Below are 23,167 nucleotides of genomic sequence, written 5' to 3' on the forward strand. Positions count from 1 at the left end.
CTCCACGGCCTCGCCGTGCAGCAGCAGGAGCAGAAGGAGGAAAGGGCAGCGGGGTGAGACGCGGAGGATGCGGTGCTGTGGGATCTCCCGACGGTTTCCAGCATCGTCCTCTGCCTCTGCCGGCTCTCCCGCTCCTCCTGCTGCTCTCCCCGCGGTGTCTCTTTGGTGTGCTGACATCTCCTGTCCTGTGTGGGTCGGGTCTAAAATAACAGGGCCCCGAGGTCTTGGCTGGGGTCTCCCCGCGCCGCAGCAATACAAATAACAAATTAATAAGTCCTGCTTCCCTTTCTCCCCAAGGTTTTACGAGGCTTAATTAATGAATGTCTGTAAAATGCATTTGGAGCTGGGAATGAAATGTGCTGTGGAAATGCCAAATAGTTTTAATGCTCCAGCAGATTTAGAAGGTTTAAATAAGAAAAATACACAGCTTCGCCTCTGAAATAGATTCCTCTCCTTGAAGCAGAGGGCTCCAGAACATGAAGTTTTCATCAGGCTGACTTGAAAGGGTATTTTCATGGCTTTCTAAGTGTGTTTATTCTCATGTGTGAATTCCCCCTTTCCCTTATACAGATGTGGACGCAGGCATGGGAAATCAAAGAAATTTACCCACGGTCGTTGGCAGGGCCACCGCTATGAATAATTTCCCGATTTCCACTGACGACTGGAATGCCCTCGAGCCCGTCCGCTGCCTCCAGATGCGCGACGGCTTGAAAAATTACACGGCCCCGCGACGCTTGGCCCCGGCTACGGCGATGGCTGAGCCAGGATGCCGAGCATGTGGCCGGGTGCCTCGTGGAAAAGGCATCGCGGACACCCGGACGAGCTCTGACAACAAAACTGCACCCTCTGGAGGGTACTGTTGCTCTTGCACAAAGTGTTTTTTGTTTTTAATGATAAAATCTTGGAGGGCTGGGGTTGAATAATCGCTTGGGTTGGGTAATTGCTCGGGTCACCAAGGCGCTGCCGGTGCTGTGGTGTCCCGAGGACGTGGGCTGCCTGAACCCGCCTGCACACCGTGCTTTCTCCAGGTGTTTAAGGGATTGCAGGAGGAATTCAGAGGGAAAAGGTTCAGGGCTTGGGCGCAGGCCACCCTGAAGGTCCCTCGGCTGCTGCTGGTGGGGCTGCTGTCAGCAGGAGACCCCCAGCCTCCACCTGTATCCCTTCATCTGTGGGGCCGTGGCAGCCCCCCCTCCAGACCCCTTCATCTTTGGGGCTGTGACAGCCCCCAGAGCTGTGACTGGGCTCCCCCGGGCCCCTTCAGCTGTGGGGTGGTGACAGTCCCTGGGCCCATGACAGGACCCCTGTGTCTGTGGGGCCACGACAGCCCCCAGACCCATCATCTGTGGGGCTGTGACAACCTCCAGACCCCTTCATCTATGGGGCAGCAACAACCCCCAGGCTCATGACAGGACCCCCATATCTGTGGGACCATGACAGCCCTCTGGGTCCCCCAGTGTCGTGACTGGGCTCCCCAGACTCCCTCATCCTTGGGATCACGACAACCCCTGGGCTCGTGACAGGATCCCCATGTCTGTGGGATCGTGACAGTCCCCAGGCTCGTGACAGGACCCTTGTGTCTGTGGGGCCGTGATGGCCCCCTGGGTCCCCCAGTGTCGTGACAGGGCTCCCCAGCCCCCCTCAGCTGTGGTTTGGTGACAGTCCCCAGGCTCATGACAGGACCCCCGTGTCTGTGGGGCCATGACAACCCCCAGGCTGGTGACAGAACCCCCATGTTTATGGGATCATGACAGCCCCCTGGGTCCCCCAGTGTCATGACAGAGCTCCCCAGACCCCTCATCTTTGGAATCACAACAACCCCCGGGGCTCATGACGGGACCCCTGTGGCGGATCCCCCACATCCCCCCTCGCCCTCGGGGGCTGTGCCCGGCCCCCCGCTGGCTGTGGCGGCGGCTGCGGGGCGGCGCCAGGCCCGGGCTGGGCGCGGAGCAGCGCCCGGGGCCCCCTTCTCGCCGCTGCGCCTTTAACGCGGCGACTCCGCCGCCGCCTCCCAGCTCGGGGCCCGGCGGCGGCGCAGCGAAGATGGCGGAGTCCGGCGGGGCCGAGTTCGCCGCGGAGCGGCCGAGCAGGTGAGGGGGGGCCCGGCCGCGGCCTCAAACCGGGAACCGGGCTCGGGGGTGGGAAGCGGCGAGGCCCCGGGGACCGGCGGGGCTGTGGTGGGGGGGGGGGTGCCCGGCCCGGCGCTGTTGGGCTTGAGGAGGCCGCTTGGAGGCTGGCCGGGGCGGGGGTTGCTTCACCGCAGGGCTCCCTCCTTTTTCTTTTATTTATTTATTTTGTTGTTAATTCATTTCTTTTCCCGTCGCTTTCGGCCCCAGGGGGGTCGCGGTGAGGCGGAGCGCCCAGCCCGGCCTCCCGCATCGCCCGCCTCAGGGAGCGGAGCGGGGCTGTGAATGATGGTCATGAGGGTAATAACGATAATAATGGCAACGATAATCATAACAATGATAATAATAATCATAACAATAACAACAATAATCATAACAATGACAATAATAACAATATTAATAATAACAGCGATGCTTTCGCTGCTGGAGTTCACCAGGCTGGAGTTGGCGGGAGGCTTTGTATTCCTGTAAATTTGGGGATTTGGTTATTACACGTAGGTCCTGCTGGCATGCATTGAGTGTTTTTGGGATTTCAGGCCCGTTCTGTAAAACACCAGGTTTTTGACACTACCAGACAGTCCCGCAGAGCCACTGGTATCTGTCACAGCCATCACCAGTAGGGCACTGGGCACCCAGGTACCGTGGCATGGGTGAAATAGGGCTCGAGGCGCTGGGCTCGGTGCCCACCACATCCGTGAGCCCTCAGGTTGGTGTCCGGGGCCAGCAGGCCGTGCTGGCTGGTCCCGGTGCTCCTCACACCTGGGGGATTTCTGCACCCAACGCGTTGGTTTCCATCCTCACCCAGAAGTCAGGGCTCTGGGCAGCCTTCAGAGAGCTGCCGTCAGCCTCAAAGCTTCAAAGCAGCGCTTATCCTCAGCTTGGCTCTCCCCAAATCCACTCTTGAAACAACATCACGCTGTGCTCGGGGAGCAAGGCTCTTAGGCTCATTGTTCCGCACTGGAGAAGCCTGTCTGAATTCTCACCTTCTACGTATATTTTATTTTTTCTAATGACTGCCTGTGTGAACTAGATGCTGAGCTGCCTTGGGCATTTCATTTTCTCTCCCTGCACCTCTTTTTTTTTTTTTTTTTTCCTTCCCTCTCCGAACAGGAGCAGCGGCGCGTCTCGCACACAGGTGTTGGTAGGGCTGGGAAGCGTCTCGGTGTGGGGCGCGTAGCAGTGAGAAATGGAAGTAATTTGTTTCAGGGCTGTGATAAATCACCCGGGCTGGAGCTGCGGCAGTTCCGCTCCCCGAGCTGGAGCTCCGCGGCGTTCTCCATCGCTGCGTGTTTGTTTTCTTTGATAATTTTAAATTAAAGCCTGGTGAGATCTGGATCCTGCTTCTCGCTGGTCGTTACGCCTCCTGTTTTAAAGGGTGGATTTATCGGGGAGTAAATCCACCAGGGAGCCTGCGGGGAGAAACCTGATGGGGAACGTTGGATGCGCTGCGTAGCCCGTGTAGAGCAAGAGGAGAATTTCAAGGGCATGCCCCATCAACTCACGATTCCTTCTTAGCTGCTTCTGACTTTTCCGCACTTCCTGAGCGTTTGCTCTCTAGGGCAAAGGACGAAGGCCTCCCTCGCCGCTCCACGCGCATGCCATCTCAGCGGTACGCAGGCAGCAGAATTTCCATCTTTGGAATTGCGACCGCGTGGCTGCTGCCAGCTGCCCGCCAGCACGCTGGCTCCCCCGGAGCAGGAGAACGGGCTTGTCTGCTGGGGATCCCGTGCTCTTGTGATAAGGAACATGCCGTGCGAGACGGCGTGGACACGAGGTTCTCTGCTTGCAAGTTGAAAAGCAAACTGCCTGAATCTTCTATAGTGAAATAAATTTGCCCTTTTATTCTTTTTTCCTTATGGATAGAGTTTCCTGAACTACAAATGGGTTGCATGGTTTGCTCCCAGCCCTCGGTATCGCGTGGAGGGAGTGTTTCAGGCTACGTAATTACCCTGTGTGTAATGCTGTGCTCAGCGCTGCTCCCGAAGATGTGCTTTGAGCTTGGCGAGCAGGTAAGGACAGCAGAAATGGTGCAACTCATCGGTGCCCTCGGTAAGAGAAGCTCCCTGCGAGATGTGTGAGCTCTGTAGCAGTGCTTGTAGAGCAGGGTCTCACAAAGCAAAGTCCCACAAAGATCTAGGAAAAATACCTCTTCAGCTGCTGCAGAGGATCTGTCGCACAGGCCCTTGAGCAGGAATTAATCGGGGTGCCCAGACAAGCTGCCGAGGAGGGCTGCGTGTCTCTCGAACTTGGGATAATCCCTGGAGGGAAGGAAGGCAACCAGGTTGTATAAACACTGCTCAAAACCCTCGCTAATAGCGTTACACGCTGGCGTGTTTGCTGAAAGCAATCCCACCTGTCAAAACCAGGATAAATGGAGGAGGGAGACCCGCAGGTCTTGCTTATCTGAAAGTACATGCGACATCAAGAGAAAGTCGACCTGAACTCCCCTAACCTTGCTGCTTCTGAAGAAAGCGGCGAGAGGGAGAGCAAACGTAGAGGAGGACGGGGTAAAATGGCAACAGGGGAAGGAAGATGATGATAAGGGCTGGGAGCCTGCCTTGCTTTTGTGGTACTGCAGCCTTACATAGCTCCAGTCTTCACTTACGCTTTCTTTTTCTTTTGAAAATGTTCAAAGTTGGGTTCTGTGTGGTTTTTGTGTTCTCTTCTCTGCCACGTGGCAATTTTTAAACAGATTTAGTTGTTAGATTTGGTAGACGCGGTGTAAATGTTTACACTCTAATTGAATCACTGTAAAAATAACTGCTGCTTTCTCTCTCAACGTTGGAAGATTTCTGAGCTGGAGGCTTTATTTAGACCAAAAGTGAACTTCAGTGATTCTTGAAAGGTTTTTCTCTTGCCCCCGAGTATTGCTTGATGTTGGTGTCTTTGAGAGGAAGAGCCTCGCATCGCGGGATGATGGCTAAGGCATCACTTGTATGGAAGACAAACGCTGAACTTGCACAGAAATCGGTGTAGGTCAAGAAAATCAGGAAAAAATGTTCCATTTCTGGGCTTCTTGGGTTTTGTTGTTCAGGGGATGCACTTAGGGTGGGTGGCACGAGGTGTGTGCAGAGCCAAACTGCCCGAGAAGCTGGAAAAGGTGCTGCTGTTTGGGACGGGCACACGCCTGCAGGAGGTAAGTGCAGAGGATTTAGGTAAGGAGGGAAGCAGGCAGCAAGCAGCCGGGGCGGTAAGAGGATTTGATGGTGGAACTGAACAGGAATTGGCGTTACAGTGCCAAGTGCTGGGGCAGCTGCTTGCATCTGCTGCAAAACATGATTTCTACAGCTTGCCTCAAAGGGCTGGCCTGCGTTTCTTTCCCCTGCCTGCTGTTTCATCACTTCACGTTGCCTTTGCTTGACATCCCTGGCTGCTCAGGGGCAATAATCTGCAGGGGCAGGAGGAGCGGCGTGCTGCGGGTCACGACAGCGGGGCTGTTCTGCTCCCCGTGTGCCACGGCGCTGGGGTTACGTGCACAGGAGGTGCTGCCCTGGTTGTTTCGACACTGCCCAGAGCCTGCAATCGGATGCTGCAGAAACAGGCTGAGAGGAACGCTTCTCTGGGAGCCTCGTGGTCCAGTTCTGAAGCTTTTCCTAAATTTTCGCGTGGAGCCAAGGGGTCGGTATGGTTGTGGAGGAGGTCTCAGGGTGATTTACTTGGTGGGGGGAACTTTTTTTTGCCCTGTAGGAACTGCAAGCAGAGCTGAAACGGGCTGTGCCCAGCGGGAACGTGACCCACCGCTGGCTTGGGTAAACTGGGAAGCTGAGACGGATTTTCGGCTGAAAGAGGCGGTGGCAGTGCCACGGACCAGCTCAGCCCCATCCTACTCTCCATTTCTGAACGCAAAATACTCGATAACACGAGGCAGGCAGCGGGGCAGGGTGGTAATCGCCAGCCCAGCTGCGAAGCCGTGCTCGGGGCTGGAGCGGGTGTCCCTTTTGGGGTGGCCTTGGTGGCTCTGCTGTGCATCCCGGCACCACTAGGTGCCTCTCGGCCTTTGCACAGCGGCTGCCACGGGTGCTGCCGGAGAGGTGCGTGGGGATGGCAGCGGGGGAAGCGCCCGCTGCGGCTTTTTGGGGTTACACCAGCCGCGGCGGCGTGCTGCGGAAGGGTGGGTCTGCCTCCTGTCTTGCTCCTTTGGCATCGCCGCAGCTTTCCTTCTCCTCAAACCAAGGGTTTGACCAAAAGGGCGTGGGGTGGGGGGAACACAGAACGGTTTAGGGCAGTATCGAGTGTGTAAAGAGCCTGTACGGAGACACATCCCTCATGTGCCCACGGCATTTTACAGGGTATGAAATCCACCATCCCTCTGGTGGTCCTGGTGCTGCTGCCTGACCTCGGGAGCAGCCGACTTCGTTGGACCATTGGCACGTTCTGGGTGATTTTTCTCTTTGCTCAGTTTGTTCCTGGCTCTGCGGGGTTTATCTTTGGGGCTGCTGAGAGTAGACTCACTGGAAAGTTTTGGGGGTGGCACCTTCCCGTTCACAGTCATGGCAGAAATACAGGATGGGTGTCCCGAGGTCCCTCCCAACCTCATCCCTTCGGTAATTCCGTGGGGTCTCAGGCAGCACGGTGGTGGTCGCCACCCACGGGTCCGAGCACAGAGAGCAGCACATCACGGTAAGTGGTCTCAGCCTAGCGTGGGGGGCACCTCGGGGACCCCACCCCACAAATCAGGGCTCACAGGGCTCTTGAGAGTCGCACTGTCCCCTTCAGTCCCCAAATGAACAGCGCCAAGCTTCTTTTCCCTTTTGTCCCTGCACCAGCATGAGGATGAACCTGGCTCTGTGACAGAAACATTTTTAAGAATCTTGTTGGGTTTTGCTTTCTTTTTTTTTTTTTTTTTCTTCTCAATTTGTCCCGGGTACAGCGTGTACTGACCGGTCCCTCACGTTGAAGCTCCATGAGGTGGCACGGAGTTTAATGTGCTCAGATGTTTCGCCCTCCACTTTTTTTGTTCCATGCTCCAACGCTCCGTTTTACCAGGCCAGCCAGCTTTTGACAGCCATCCAGTTTTATTAGTGCTTTTAGCAGAAACCAAAATCCCACCTCCTTTGGCTCGCAAACAGCCCGGCGATTGAAGGCTGGGCACAGAAGACATTCGTGTGTGTGTGGCTGCTGCGCCCCGCGTGCATCCAGCACGGGAAAACAAGAGGGACAGAGATTCAGAAATGTGTCTGGAAGGGACAAAAAAAATAATATTAAAAACAAAAAGTTGAAAAAATGCTTGCTTTAACTCGCTGCCCTGCGTTTGGGTTGTAGGGTTTTGGCTCCAGCTTCGGGACAAGTAGGATGTGGGTAGGCAAGCAGTAGGTGGAACGGGAGGACCTGCTCTGGAAAGCACTTAGGAGGGAAGCATGAGGCACTTTCTGGCTTTTGTGCAATGCCTTTAATTGCTGCTTTCACCGCCTGCCAGGCGGAATCAGGCGTGGGCTGCCCTGCAGAGGGAGGGCGTGGGAGCCCAGCGGTGCCCGGTCCTGGCCCAGCATCGGGCACTCGACCTTCTGAGGCCTCAGCTGCCTTGTTTGTGGGATGGGCAGGCGTATCACATCCCCCTAACACAAAGCCAAAAGGTTGAGCTTTGTTCTTTAAAAAAAAAAAACAAAAACACCTTCTCCTTACAATTACTCGTTCTCCTTTCACCGAGCATTAACTCTCCTTAAACTTTGAGACTCGGAGTCTAAAAGCTCGAAGGTGAGGCTTTTCACACCGATTTTTCACTGTTCAACTTGAGACGTTTTTCAGAAGACTGTTTTCCCCAGAAAATATTACTCCTCCTAAACTTCAGACCCATTTATAATCTTCATCTGAGTGCTCCAAATTGCTAGGCACTTCTAAATAGAGAGATCAGTCCCAGGCTTTCTCCTGGTGTTTATTGCCTTGATGAAGGAGAGGGTGTCAGGAGAGGAAAGTGAGTGGAGGCAGAGGAGGGAAACAGGAGAAATTAAGAGAAGGAGGTGGAAAAGGGAACAAAGAAATCGATGAACTGATTTTTGCTCACGTATCTTTCCTAAGAATGTTTGCGCTTCGCTGGAAAACATCGCCTTCCTTCGACCCGTTAATATTTAATTAGTTGCTGATCATTAAGTGCTGATTGTCGTTGCTAATTTGACAGGCAAGTGATGGGAAAGGCTGTTCCTGATGGGGTGCTGGTGACAGCCCTGCGTGCTGCTGGGGACGTAAGTAGGTTAACAGGGCAGGGATTTTTCAAGTCCCACCGCCTGGCAGCGAGGAACCTGCCTCGCACCCCAATTTTGGGTCTGCCACGCGAGGCTTGGGGGTGCCACGGGGGCTGCAACGGCCCCGGGAAACACCAAACCTGCAGCTCCGGGCTGGCCTCTGTGCCCCACCGTAACGCTCGGCAGCGTGCGCGGTGCTGCAAGCTCATCTTCAGCGCCTGGGCATGTGATGCGAAGCCTGAGGAGCTGAAATATTGCAGTAACCATGGCTACCGGTGACTTATCCGAGGGAGTTTGACTTTTGTTTTGATTTTAAGTGTCTTAATTGTAGTTTAAAAATCAGAACCTGAATGTGTTTTTTTTCCTTCGGCATGAAGCAAGGGGCATTAAATGATTTGCATTATTAAAATCCCTATAATGCTGCCTTTCAAAGGCTCTTAAAGAAGGTCCTTAATATTCATACCATACGTGCTAAATAAAGTTACTCCTCAGCTTTCTTAGCTCTGCTGCTCTCGCCAGAAAACGTTTTCTTGCAGGCTTGAGTGCTCAGAAGGTGCCTCGCCGGTTATTTTGCAATCCCGAGCCCTTTGTTTGTGTGGCACCGAGCGCTTTATGCATGCGAACACACACATGCTGCTGCCTTTCCTCCGGCCTCTTTTGTACCCCAGCCATGCCCCGCAGGGTCCTGCCTTCAGAGCTTGTGTTTACCGGAGAGGCTGGCTGCTGGAAGTTTGCCCTGCTTAGAAATCTTGCCAACCCCCTCGAGTTTCTTCCTGGATGAAGAATTACCGAGCACCACCTGCCCAGGGAGGGGGGAAACGTGGGTGGATATTAGCAAGGATGCTGAACTGGGATGCAGATTGATGCTAGCACCAGGACTCTGCCCTTCCAAGGAGGACCACGGTGTAAAAGGAGAGTAGCAAGAGGACTCGTGGAGCACAAAACTTCTTTTCTCACTTCGCTCACTGAAATGTTTTCATTTAGCCTGGTGTAATTCCCTCTGTTTGTACTTGTGCAGGAGTTGCAAACATGCTGAAATGTGAACTCATGCTTGGTAAGCCTTTAATTCCAGCTTTGATGTTTTTAATCATCAGTACAGATTTGGTGGAAAAAAAAAATAATAATGATGATTCATTAGCTTGAAATGCATCTTGGGTCACACGATGTGGTGGAGAACAGAGGAGGCAGGGAGCGGGGACGGCTGTCCCGGGAGCAGACCTCGGATGAAGCCAAGGTCGTGGCGGTGGGCGTAACGCCGCCGGGGTGTTCTCTGTGTCTCATCTGAGCCGCTTCTTGAAGTGTGGCCCTTAAATACCTCTCAGCCCGTCAGTTTTACAGGTCCCCCGGGAGTCCAGCCCCGTGTTCAGACGCCTCCTCGCTGCATCTGTTTCGGGTCAAAAACCAAGCAGTCCTCGCTCAGAAACGCGGCAGTAGGAGTCCGGGCAGCGTGCTTGGGGCAAGGATGAGCAGGTGGCCAAGCTCCTGCAATAGGCAGAGCGGCAGGAGGAGAATTTCTGGGCTTGTTTGCCTTCCCTGCCTGCCTGCTGTCTGGCTGGAGCCACTCCCTTAACCCTTGCTTTCACCTTTCCCCAAGCCTGTGACGGGTTTGGGTTGATTTTCCCCAATTTGTGGCTGCGTGTACCATGCTGTGCCCGGAGGTGACTGGAGGGGATTGAAAGCAATCTGGTCCAGAGCAGCAGCTTGGGGACAAATCCCCTGTCCCATCAGCTGTCCCCGGGCAGGTTTGGAAATGGGGTGTCAGAGATGGTAGCAGAGTCCTGGAGAGGGCTGCCCAAAACTCTCAGCCCTTCGGAATTGAATTCCAGCTTCCCCTCTGCTCGTGCTGCGGATGCAGGTATAGGAATATAAAGATGCCTTCAACCACTGCAGTTTCCCTACAGAAAGTGGGATTTCTGTTCTGCTCAAGTCACCTGCATGCCACTATATTCACCATAAAGTCCCCAATCATGTCAATATTTTCAGATCCCCCCCTGCAGGTTGCAGTGAGGCCCGTGGGATGTGCCGTGGAAGCGCTCTTTGATGGGGCCGTGACTTCACCTTTTTTGCTTTTCCAGAGGAGAAATGACCGTGCTGTATGTCAGCGTGTTCACCCTCCCCACCCCCCCTCAGAGCCTGCAGAAGCCTCCGCAAAAGCTCTGCCATCCTTTTGAGGGCAAAGCCGGAAAAAAAAATAATAAAGAGGAAAATTCCAGAATCTCGCTGGCCCTGCCTCCATCCGAAGGGGCCGGGGGCAGGAGCAGAATAAACGCTTTCTCGCTATTGTGTGATGAAAAGCTTTTCTCTTGCAGGCATGCTCTGAACCCCTGAGAAGTAGATGCAACTCCGCTGAAGTTTGTCTGCAAGGCTGCTTCTCGAGTACGCAGCATATTCAGATCTCGCCTTCGATAGGGACGGCCTCACAAAGGCACTTTCAAACGTTCAAGGCTTCCTTTTGTGCTGTTTCAGGCTCTGCCACCCGACTGCTGCCTCTCTCCCCCCTCCGCCCGCGATGCAGCGCGGAGCAAGGCCAGGCACAACGCGCGAGGGCTGCCCCGTGGGGCGGCGGCGGGGCTGAGCCGAGGCTGCTTTTATCTCCAAATCCCTCCTAACCCTGCTGCAAACACGGCCTGTTGCTGTTTGCTCACCTGGCTTCCCCCCACTTTGTCTCTTGTGAAGTTTCCTGCTTGATTTCTCAGGCTTTTGGAGAGTTTTATCGTGCTTCCAGCTCACCTGTTTCTTCTAAAGATTCTCTTTTTTTTATTTTTCAGACTGAAAAAAAATTAATACTATCAGCGTTTCTTGCACTGTTGGGTTTTGTTTTGCTTTTTTTTTTTTTTTCCCTGGAGGATTGTGCAGTCATTGCATCCTTTTATTATTTATTTTTACACCTGTAAAAAGACACAGGGACAGGTACAGGGAGTTTTCCTGGGGTAGCTGCTCGCAATTACTGTTGGAACGAGTCACACGTGCACTTTTATTCCTGCACAGAGGTACCTCTGTCTCCTTTAAGCTTTGCTCTGGTTATTTACGGTGCCTGTAAAAGTTAATTGAGGAAAAGTCAAGATGAGGCATGGTTGTTCAGGTCAAGCAGGCTGTTGGAAGAGGCACCCACACCGGGTTGTGCCATTTTTATGGACAGAGTGAAAGCGATCACATCTGAACTCCTCCAGCCAGCACAGGGAAAATGATTATTTCAAACTGGTGCGACTAAAACATGGAATAAAACTCCCATGAGAAGAATCCTGCAGGAGATGGGGTCTGATGAAGTTGCGGTAACCTCAGGAGCTGCCTTGGTGTGTTTGACTGGTCCAGTGGGAGGCCAAATGGGTTTGCTTGGGGCACGGTCCTTTCCTACGTGTGGTATTTCCTCCTTGCGACCCCAGCGAATTGCTCCGAAGAGGAGAATAAAATGAGTTTGACACGCTGAATATTCATGCGCACGCTCCCTCCAATCTCTTCCCTCCTTGGCCATGGGAAGAGCTGCAGCGCGCCGACGTTTCTTGGCTCTCGGAGTAATGGATAAGGGTCTTGTCAGCAACTGACTCGTTGCTAATCCGTGTTATTAGAGGAAGGATGTTGTAGCTGGACTCCGTTCTCCGTGCTGAGACTTCGGTTTGTTTTGACTTCAAGGTAGGGATTTGAGATGTGTGCTGCAGGAAGCACAGCTGACCAGTGTCAGTCATCCCAGCAGGACCCCGTACGAATTTTGGGGCGCCTTCCCAACTCTCGGTTCTGAAGCAGGCTGTGAAAAAAAAACTTGATCTCGGCATCCCGCAGCATCCCAAAGCGCTCTGGAGCTACTTGCACAAAGCGTTGGCTCTCCCAGTGCTCTGATGAACATCACAGACTTCCCCTAACTCGCCTCTTCTGTAAAGCTCGCAGGAAATTGCAGCCCGATAAGTTAGGCGAGGAGCAAGCCCCGTCCATTGTTCCTTATTGTTTGGGGGTTGTTTACATCCCCTGTTTTCTTATCCCATCTCGGACCTCGCCTACTTGTTTGGTCCATTGTGCGTGGCTGCTGTTGTTGTTCAGGTAGTGAACTTTTGGGGAGGGCTGTTAGCAGATCTGATTAAACGGGACATAACCTGAATGCTATTTTTTGGCTTTGTTGGTACGATCTACCTAAAATATAATGCCACCCTTTAAGCACAGTACTAAGTTTTGTGGACTTGGGAGCACGTAATCCAGCTTTCCAGCTTCACTGTCACCTATTTATTTTTTTATGTCATTCTTCCATAAAGGATTTCTTCAAATGTAGAAAGAAACCCAAACACCAGGCTGCTTCTGAGAAGCTCAGACCCACCTCGAATAGCGCTTCTCGAGCGTTTTCTTCCCAGAACACGGGACGTTGGCCCTGTGGAGCAGTGCAGAATCAGATTCTGTTTGCAGATGGATCCTACTGCCTCCTGTTGGTGCGAGTGGGCCCCCATGGGGTGTGCAGGACACCCCATATCGCCCTGCTCAGGAGATCTCAGCATCACTGCAGGTATTTTCAGAGCAGCCCGGAGTAGCTTGAGTCCTTTCCGCTTGCGCAGCACTGCTGCCGCCGTTCACCTCCACTGACAAGTGCATCTGAGGCCAAGTGAATCTAAGAACGATGCTCTCTGCACCGAGGAACATGTGCGAGAGGCATTGGGAAAACCAAGGAAATATTTACACTGGGAGGGGACTGTTTACAGTGCAGTTCAAACAGTTGATGTTATTTAGAGCAGCCAGGGCTATGTAATATTTTGCTTTTTCTCTTCTCAGGAGGGTCAGGCATAAGGGAAGGATCAAACAGGGCTAGCAGGGCCGTCCTTGGACGGCACGGAGCATCTAGCAGCTGCACTTCGGATAGGTGCTGAGAAGAATAAGCAACTGGGATTGAGCCCCGTGGTCGAAGTCGAGGTCAGGGTGGACTCGGGGGCAGTGGCAGCGTGCGCGCGCCGCTGTTCGGCGGGGAGGTTGGCCCCGCTCGCTGCAGGTTGGATGGTCTCCGAAGCCCCCGTGTGCTGCGGCGTGGCAGGCTGTCAGTAATGGGAAAGTATAATTTACAGTTCTGGAAGTCTCTTTTGTCCTGGGAGAAGGGAATGCAACCGAGGTACTGATGTCATGATGTTCCGTGTGGCTATCGAGCTGGGAATTTGCTTTCAAACTGCTTCGTGTTACAGTATCTCCCCCAGCATGCTTTGTAGGTATACCACATATTGTTTTAATTTAAAACCAGCCTGTCTCTCTTGTTCTGTTTTTAGCATGGCTGACAAGAACAGCACCCTGAAATGCACGTTCTCTGCTCCTGGCCACAGCACCACTCTACTGCAGGGACTGGCCTCGCTCCGAGCTCAGGCTCAGCTGCTTGATGTCATCCTCACTATAAATAATGAAGTGTTTCAGGTTCATAAAGTTGTCTTGGCTGCCTGCAGTGACTATTTCAGGTGAGAATCTGATAGGGAAGCAGGCATTTGTACCTTTCCCCTTGGTTTTTGTTTCCCCGTCCTCTCCCACCCCAACCTCCCCACCACATCCCAACATCACGCCCACACACAGCCCTTTGGAGCTCTGGTTTTGCCCCGCGGATGTCGGTGGGATTACCCGTAGGTGTGTAGAGGTCTGAAGTCTGTCCCTCTGCGTTCAGATGAGGTTGTTTTACTGCAGCTGCTGGTTCAAGCCCAGGTCTTGAAGCCACCTCGGCAGCTTTGCCTGCTGGAGGAATTGGGTTTTGCCCCGGAGCTGCTTCAGCTGCTCGGGAAGTGGCAGCGAGGGCTCTGGAATGAGTCATCCCGTCGAACGACGGTGCCCCTTGGAAAAACGCTCACCTTAGCTTTAAATACCACTGATCTGTCTCCAGTGCGTCATGCTCGTCTGTCGAAGGGCACGGAGCATTTTGTGTGTGTGTATTCCCAGCCCCCTGGGAAGAATTGTCCCATCCCGTGTCACAGTGAGCTGGAGCACGGCGATGGGCTTTCGTAGCCAAATTAACGCAGGGTGGGCCAACAGCAGAGTGTGAAAAATTGAGTTCATCTGTCTTTATTCCACTCTTTTATAATGGTGCTCTGACTTGGAATTACTTCTTTTAGTTAGGGATCTTTTCTGGCAGCAGCAGCTTCGAGGGAGGGGTGTGCTGGGGGCAGCGGGTACGGGGCAGGGAGCTTGGTGTGGGGCTTCTGGGCTTGAGGTCATAGCAAGTGAGGGTGGAGAAGTCCCGGTCAACTGAGGTTGTAGTCCTTTGACGTGTAGGTTCCTTCCTGACCTGAGCAGGTAATCAGGAGCAAGGGGCTCTTGGCTTCCTTCTCCTATTTCTTCAGTTGCTCTGATGGTGTCCGTCTTACGTACACACCGCCCAGGCTCTTCCCTTCTCTCTCCCTTCTCACTCCCCTCGGTAACATAAACCTTCCAAGCTTATCACTCTCCCTAACAGGCACGCAATTAATGATGGAGCTGATCTTCCACCAAATGCTAATAGCACTATTTGTATTCATAAATGCTGTACGCAGTGCCGCTGCTAGCGTGTTTTCCCAGCTGAAGTATAATTGCTGAGTAGGTTTCTTGCTATAACTTCTGCGGTGTGAAGGTTGTCCCGGGGAACAATGGCAGAATAATCTAGCTTTGGAAAATACTCTGTTTTTATGCAGAACGGGGAGGAAAAAGAGTGTATTTGAGGCATTTATGTAATCAGCATTTTAGAAATGTAACACTTTTTAAAGGAATTGCACTCTCCTTGATGGTTTGTCTTCATCGTGGCAACAATAATGCTTTTCTTTGCTTGTGCACGTTGAGCTCCGTGCAGCTAATGCAGGAGTACACATGTGTCTGCATCTCCTCTGGGGCAGGGGATCAGGGCAGCACGCTGTGCTGTGACATGGGATATGCAAGGGGATTTTAGCAGAATGCTCTCATCTGCTGTATGGACAAATAATTGCGAGCAGTGTTCCTGGTCACTTGGTTACAGAAAGCTGATTTCATATGCAGATATTTCCTTATTTAGGTCATTTAGCTTTTTTGTAGGTTTATGCTGGACGGCAGCAGTTCTTCTAGCCTGGTTTGGACAGGAAACTTGGAACTCCTGTCTTTTGACAGCGTTCCCAAGGTACTTCTCTGTTCCTGTGTTGATGCAGAAGAGGAGGGTCTGCTCAGCATTTTCTCCCAGCAACTTGCACCTTGGAGTCGCTGCGGCTTCCTAAGGCAGCTCCGACACCTCCTTCACAGCGAATTTACCTTTCAGATGCGCAAGAGCAGGTTATCAGTGGTGGGGGAACCTAAAATGTGCAGGCAGATCAAAGCTCTTTGGTGTGACAGCCTTTGTAGGCTTGCTGTGACGTTTGGGCAGTGACACTGGATGGCGGGACCGCGTGTCACTGTCCTTCAGCAACCCGCTTTGACTTTGCTTTCCCCAGCACTGCTCAGCTGCTCCTTGTCGAATACTACACACAGCGCAACCCCTTGCCCCCGAGCTACCAATATGTAACAGAAACTGCCGAAACTTAATGGAAACGCATAAAAAAAAATGTGCAGTTCTGTCCGCATCACGCCTACGGGCCCCGTGGCTGGGAAATGCAGCACCTCAAGAGGAGCGGTTTACGAGATGCCTGTGCGCAGCCCTCAGCGTGGTATGTGCTTCCTGTGGAATTTAGAAGCCTCCCAAGGAGGTGATCTAGGGCCTAATCTCAGCGTGGCCTGGTCAACTGATGTGCTTGCAGCTGTGCTGTAAGAAAATCTTTCTTTTTTTTTTTTTTCTTTTTTTTTTTCTTAATTGCCTGCTAGCCCCCTGCCGTCGTACTGCAACATAACAGACGTTTTCTGAAGTGGTTGCAACTCCGATTTTCTTCAGGGAATGAGCCTTGGAGGGGAGGTTCTGTTGTGATTACCAAAGCTGTTCATAAATTGTATTACATCTGCAATATTGGAGCCACTTGATAGCTGGCCTACAGTGTAATGGGCTAACTGAAATCTTTTCCTAAAGGCTCTGCTGCACGCAAGCTCGGAGGCTCACTGACCTCTATAACATTGTCTTTCCAAAGAGTATTCTTCTATGCTCACAAATCCTTCTTGCTTAAAAAATATTAGGTAGTTAGGGGTGTGGATACTGACCTGTGCTGGTGCAGATCCTGTTGTAGCCTTTGGTTGCTGCATGTCGTGGATACGTTGGTCCAGCACGCAGCACTCCCTGCTCTCATAGCTCTGCCTACTCCTCGGTGCTTCGCCCTGTGAACCATCCTTATTTATGCTGCCAGTGACAGGGAGACTGAAAAACCTAACTTTGATAGCCAAATGTGACTTCTCAGTGCGTTGTTTATGCAAGCTTTACATAATAATTGCATACTCTTATGTCTCCTGGCTTTTAGAGATTTAGCCTTGGTTTATTTTTCCCCCTTATCCTTCCTAAGAGAATCAGTATGTTAAAAAATAAATCAGAAGTAATACATCATTTACATGTGTTTAAAGAGGGGGAAATTTTGTTTGTGTTCTTGACCTCCAGGGCAATGTTCACAGGCGGGATGAGAGAAGCCAGCCAAGATGTGATCGAACTGAAAGGTGTATCTGCAAAAGGACTGAAACACATAATAGACTTCGCGTACAGTGCTGAAGTGACTCTTGATCTTGACTGCATTCAGGATGTGCTGGGAGCTGCTGTCTTCCTCCAGATGGTGCCTGTCGTGGAGCTCTGCGAAGAATTTCTGAAGTCTGCCATGAGCGTAGAAACGTGTCTCAACATCGGGCAGATGGCCACCACCTTCAGCCTCGCGTCCTTGAAGGAATCGGTCGATGCCTTCACCTTTCGGCACTTCCTGCAGATCTCCGAGGAGGAGGACTTCCTCCACCTGCCGCTGGAGCGCCTCGTTTTCTTCTTGCAGAGCAATAAGCTGAAAAGCTGCAGCGAGATAGACCTCTTCCGTGCTGCCGTCCGCTGGCTGCAGTACGACCCCGCGCGCCGGGCCAACGCCAGCCAGGTGCTGTGCCACATCCGCTTCCCGCTCATGAAATCCTCGGAGCTGGTGGACAGCGTTCAGACCTTGGACATCATGGTGGAGGACGTCTTGTGCCGGCAGTATTTGCTGGAGGCCTTCAATTACCAGATCCTGCCCTTTCGCCAGCACGAGATGCAGTCCCCGCGCACCACCATCCGCTCGGACGTCCTGTCCCTCGTCACCTTCGGCGGCACCCCCTACACCGACAACGACCGCACCGTGAGCTGCAAGGTTTACTACCTGCCCGATGCCAACGTGCGCCAGTTCAAGGAGCTGACGGAGATGGAGGTGGGCAGCAGCCACTCCTGCGTGGCCGTGCTCGACAACTTCGTCTACATCGTCGGAGGGCAGCACCTGCAGTACCGGAGCGGCGAGGGAGCCGTCGATATCTGCTACAGGTACGATCCGCACCTCAACCAGTGGCTGCGCATCCAGGCCATGCAGGAGAGCAGGATCCAGTTCCAGCTGAACGTCCTCCACGGCATGGTGTACGCCACCGGCGGGAGGAACCGCTCGGGGAGCTTGGCCTCCGTGGAGAAATATTGCCCCAAAAATAACGAGTGGACTTACGTGTGCTCCCTGAAGCGCAGGACGTGGGGGCACGCTGGAGCCACGGTAGGAGACAAATTGTACATCTCGGGTGGGTACGGGATTTCGGTGGAAGACAAAAAAGCCCTGCACTGTTACGACCCGGCCGTGGATCAGTGGGAGTTTAAAACCCCCATGAACGAACCCAGAGTCCTGCATGCCATGGTGAGTGCAAATAATAGGATTTACGCTCTGGGAGGCCGCATGGACCACGTTGACCGTTGTTTCGATGTTTTGGCCGTGGAATATTACGTGCCTGAAACAGACCAGTGGACAACGGTGAGCCCGATGCGCGCGGGTCAGTCGGAAGCTGGCTGTTGTTTACTAGAAAAAAAGATTTATATTGTAGGAGGGTACAACTGGCATCTGAACAATGTCACGAGCATTGTGCAGGTGTACAACACAGAAACTGATGAGTGGGAAAGAGACCTGCATTTTCCAGAGTCTTTCGCTGGGATAGCGTGTGCGCCCGTGATCCTGCCACAGGTAACGACCCAGAGATAACTACGTGTGGCTGCGTCGGCCTGCGAAAATCAGCCCGTGTTGCATGTTACCAGGATGCCGTGTCGTTTCCTTGTTGTTTGCAAATGGTATTGTGCATTTTGTGGGTGAGGGAAAAGAGAAAAATAGCTTGCGTTCCCTCCTCCATAAAGTCCCTCCTCCTCTTGTGTAGTGTTCTGGCAAGCGTGCTTCATCAGAAGCACTTGTCAGCTAGTTAGACTTAACAGATGTTACAGCTGGAAAAAGCTTTTCTCTTTTTTTTTTTTTTCATTTTCTGAAAGCGGGTGGGGGGGGGAGTGCATTTTGCCAACTTTCCATATTTTGAACAATGTTACACGCTGCAAACACTGACAGCTCAGGAGTAACTCAGTACTGTGGTATGTTTAAAAGAGTTCAGGTGTGATTTTTATCAATCGCTCCAAACATCATCGTTACGTCAATCTGTTGTTTTCTAGCAAACAAAAACCAAAACCTGTATAACATACTGACCTCCAGAAGCAATAAAGGGACAGTGGGAGCTGGAAGAGCTCAGGTGCTTGGATTCCAAAAGCATATTCTTGCTTTTCAAAGGTGACTCGCTTTCTTTCCCCCCTCCAAAGGGGGAGTGCTTCTCCCTGCACACCTCTGGTCTCCATCGGTTCTTCGTTGTTCGGACACTGCACTTCCAGACCCCCTCCTCACCCCCTCCAGGCAGCAGCATGATATTCCTGTCCAGAAATTCTCCCTAAATTGGGGCGTCCGCAGTCCGCAGCACTAAAGCCATGTCGATAACTTGATTACGTGTAAATGGGCATGATTTTTTTAGCACTGCCAACGACTCGGTTGGCTTCACTGGCAATAAGAGCTCAGCAGCTGTTCATCCGGGCTGAAGCAGGGAGCGCCCAGGGTTTCTGTTCTGGGGCCCCGCTGCCTTTGCCTTTCGGATCGTCTCACCTGCACACATCATCCAAACTCTCTTTGCACAGGAAAGGAGGTGGGTGCTACTTGCTCACGTGCTTGAAGGTTTTCTCCCTTGACTTGTAAATAAGATTCCGGGTATCACGATATGATGGAAGTCCAAGTGGAATGTTTTGTTGCCAGTGAGTATTTTAAATTAAGAGATTCATGTTAAGGTGGCTCCGTCGTTTTTGTACAATCTGTGTTTACTGCACAGAATACTGTTACTTCCTGAACTTTCCTTTCCTCCAAGCCATTTTTCTAATTAATTTGACTGATTAATGAACTGAAAGTCTCTCCTTTTATCAGGTATTCTGTTTTAAGGGCTTTGTTTTGTATCTGTATAAGTTTGATTTTGATGTATGCAGCCTTCTTTTTAGAGACACTGTTGCATTCTGCTGTTAAATAAATGCTCTGCTGTAACCTTTAGAGACAATATATAATGTCTGTTTTGCAGATGAATCATTCATCAGGTCTGTGTAAAGCATGAACTCCATACCTCAGATTCACTGAAAGATATTTTTCTCTAATAATTAAATCAAAGCACCTTTGGGTATGATACGGTGAGGGCACGCGCTCCTCAGTTAAGCTCTGCGTTCTAAATTTTGGTTAAAATGGTGCATAGTTTCATCTGTTTCTATCTATTTGCTGGTTTGCCAATAATAAATTGATGAAAAGTGCTTGTTGTTGTATAGTATGCTGAAGTCAAGTGGGCAAGCTCTGCTTTCTAGCTCTTACGCAGATAATTTACTCCATTCTCTGTTCATTTGGACTGGCATAGAAGCTAGAAACACTGAAAAACGGTCTTGGCAGATAACAAGCAGATTTTGAAAGGATGAAATGTAACTCAGTACGAGCTTCAAAGTTCCAGACCTTTTTTTTTAATGCTTGCATATGCTTATGAGAAGGCTACTTTCTTAGCTTCGTAATAAATGGAAGGTTACTTGCTTTCCTAGTTGCAGAACACAATTAATCCTCATTTCAGTGTGCTTTTTCCCCATTGTTGCCTCCCTAAAATATTCAAGGATTCTTCCCTGTTTTATTTAAGCCCTCCTACCAATAGTATTTCTATGGCAGCAATTGCTGGTTTGTGTCTTCTCTAATAACGGAGTTTTTCTGAACGTGCAGTTTTAGTGCTCACAGGCCACACCACAGCAGATGACTGGAGAACCCACGTGATGACCGTAGCTGGCATCTCTTCAGAAGGAACTTGGGCTTTTTTTTTTCACTCCAAGCTTCTAAGGTACGTGTACGTGTGGTGGGGAGGGAGAAGATTAAAGGGAGGGAAAAAAAAAAGAAGAAAAATCCTTGAAAAAAATGAAAAAGCGTGCTTGGTCTCACTTTTAGTGCCAGCCTTGCAAAAACAAACATAACCTCTGTATTCATGCACATTGGAATGATGGCTTTGTAGACCAAGGATACACAAAGCCATTCTGAAACTGTATTTAATAAGCAAACCAACTGCTGCTTGTTGTGCAGCAAACTTGCCTGCACTCCCATTCCCAGGAACTGCAGAGCAGGTGCTGGGAAAGGTTTCCAGATCCTCTCAGTGAGACCTACAACGAAGCGCTGCTGTGCACCACCTTGTTACTGGAATGTTCTTTTCATGGCAATAGAAGTAATTATTTTTCATAACGTGAGCTAGACGTCTTCTAACTGTTCTAAATTTAGCAGAGACAGGCTAAAGTATTTGTGAGAGTGCGTATCATCCATATTGACAATAAAGTTTGTGTTACTCCTTTGAAGTACATAGCTGTGGCTCTGAGCCATTCTGTACATAACCATTATTCTGCAAATAAACTGGTTGGGTTCTTCGTATTGAACCAACTTGACAGCTAGATCAGGGTCTTCATAAATATCAGAGTGATCATGCTGCATGGCTGGGTTGGAGAAAATGCTTCAGAGGATGCCCTGCATGAGAAGCAAGTGGACTGGGCTCCGCTCTGCCTCAAGAATGAACCAAGCCAGATAAATGTTTGATTGCACTCAGAGCCATTTATTAGTCTCAGAGCAGCAATAAATGTTATCAGGGTAAACCTGATTTGGTACATTTTAAAATACCCTTGAACAGATGGGGAACAGTAAAAGCACAGCGTCATTAGTTCTAGGTATTTGCAGAGTATGCATGTCCCATTAGGGACTCCTGTCAGGGCTGGGATAATAGCTTCTGTCTTCTCTGATGTTTTATGGGCCTGAAATTGTACTTAAAACTATAAAGGAAGAAAGCACTAGAACTCTTGGCAGGGCGCAGAACAGCTAGAGATTGGGAATGTCTGCATCCTATTAATGGTGTCGTTGACCCTTTTCCAGAGGGTCTGTCAGCTCAGCAATCCGACTGTCATTTCTCCCTATCCTAGAACCTTGCTAATCCGTGCAGACGCGTCCTCGCTGTTGTCTGGAGGTCTTGGAAGTTTACTACCCGCAGAAAAATTCATTTCTTTGATTTACAACGACCGAGGACACTCCCACTAGCTCTCGGTAGCCTGGTGCTGATGTAAAATGATGCTATGCAACAGAACTGCACAGGACCTCTTGTAAGCCACATCAAACCTATTCAGATGTTTCCACTTCAACGTCTGTGATAAGGTCTGTAGTTGCTGAAAGTCTGCAAACTTCAGGGACATTTATCATGCTATGATTATTGAAGCCAGACTACTGTCAGAATAAATAAAACATGTTTCCCAGTGCAACTCTAATTATGATTTTTAGCCAGTTGTGTAATGTGCAGAACTTTATTTACAATAAATCTTCCAGTTGCTTGCATAAATGAATGAGATTTCATCACTTGCGACTTAAGGACCAGGAAAAGTTAATGTGGTTGAATAAATTTACAGTCTAGTCTGGGTGTGTTGGCATGTCAGGCGAGTGAGGGAGCAGAGCTGGCTAGCAGTGCCTTCCTAGGAGGGCTCAGCTCTCTTGAATTTCACCTGGGAGCATGTATATAATATTATAACGTGCATAATTTCTCACTTATAGTTATTTTTTGCAGAGACAGCTTAGATTCCACTCTGCATTTTAATACTGAGTAGGCACAGTGTCAGCCCACAGACTCCAGAACTTTTGTTTCTCGTTCCAAACTAATAACTGAGTTTCAGAAACACAAGTTCGGTGCTTTCCAGTTTAATATTTCAACTTCAGGGAGCTTCAGAGAGAAGTCTGAAACTTTATTTGTGGGACTGTCCTGGTTTCAGCTGCTCCAGCATTGAATGTGCCATGAGATGAACACGAAATGGGCTTTCTGCTTGGAGACAGCTGCTGGTTTAGCTGCACAACCTGAAATTAGCCTCAGATTGCAAGAGAAAGGGTGAAGATTCAGAGCAGAGCAGCAGTAGGGGCCTCCGGGAGGGCAGCATCAGGGTAGTGTGTGCAGTTTGCAATGGAAAGCAAAAAAGCTGTTAGAGCAAAAGTTTTCAGAAGGTTTTATAAGCTGTAGAGAGCAAATCAAAGGTTCCTGGCTTGATCCCTGAGGCTTTGCAGTTGCTATTTCACACCAAGGCCCCTGTCACGTAATTAGCTAGAACTATTTTATATGGCTTCTTAAAAAATGAAAATCTTTTTTGCTTGTTTATGCAGGCTACCAGCCAGCCTGCTTCTGGCTACACTGCTTTAAATCTGGAGCAATCCCTTTGAAGTCACTGGAGTTGCACTACATTAACACTGCAGTACCTAAAGCAGAATTTATCCTTTTAGATGAGTTGAACATTTTTGATCTGTATCTTCCGGTCACAACGCTTTGAAAAAGTACAAAAAAAAAAACTATTTTACATACGGTTATCTGATGGTTCTAATCAGACTGCTAATCTGTGTCTCCCTACGAAGTCTGCAATTACACGCTTTAAGTGCGCCGCATCCTTTTTTCCCCCCTTTTTCTCCTCGCTGTGGCCTGGGGTCTTGT

General features: G+C 50.7%; 1 protein-coding gene across 3 annotated transcripts; it reads left to right on the forward strand.

Moving 5' to 3' along the window:
- The first annotated feature begins 1,927 nt into the window (after positions 1–1,927).
- Positions 1,928–22,039, forward strand: KLHL26 (kelch like family member 26). 3 transcript variants are annotated; one of them, XM_068661751.1, is made up of 5 exons: positions 1,928–2,087; positions 13,534–13,716; positions 16,758–18,321; positions 20,401–20,515; positions 21,630–22,039. In XM_068661751.1, the coding sequence occupies exons 1-4, from the start codon at positions 2,041–2,043 to the stop codon at positions 20,404–20,406; spliced, it is 1,800 nt and encodes a 599-aa protein (XP_068517852.1). In that variant the 5' UTR covers positions 1,928–2,040; the 3' UTR covers positions 20,407–20,515; positions 21,630–22,039. The 3 variants fall into 3 exon arrangements, with proteins under 3 accessions (XP_068517852.1, XP_068517851.1, XP_068517853.1); XM_068661750.1 differs by lacking the exons at positions 20,401–20,515; positions 21,630–22,039 and having other exon boundaries at positions 16,758–19,952; XM_068661752.1 differs by lacking the exons at positions 13,534–13,716; positions 20,401–20,515; positions 21,630–22,039 and having other exon boundaries at positions 1,929–2,087; positions 16,758–19,952.
- Positions 22,040–23,167: the final 1,128 nt, after the last annotated feature.

Source organism: Anas acuta, chromosome 26 (genome assembly GCF_963932015.1).
Source record: "Anas acuta chromosome 26, bAnaAcu1.1, whole genome shotgun sequence".
NCBI lineage: Eukaryota > Metazoa > Chordata > Aves > Anseriformes > Anatidae > Anas > Anas acuta.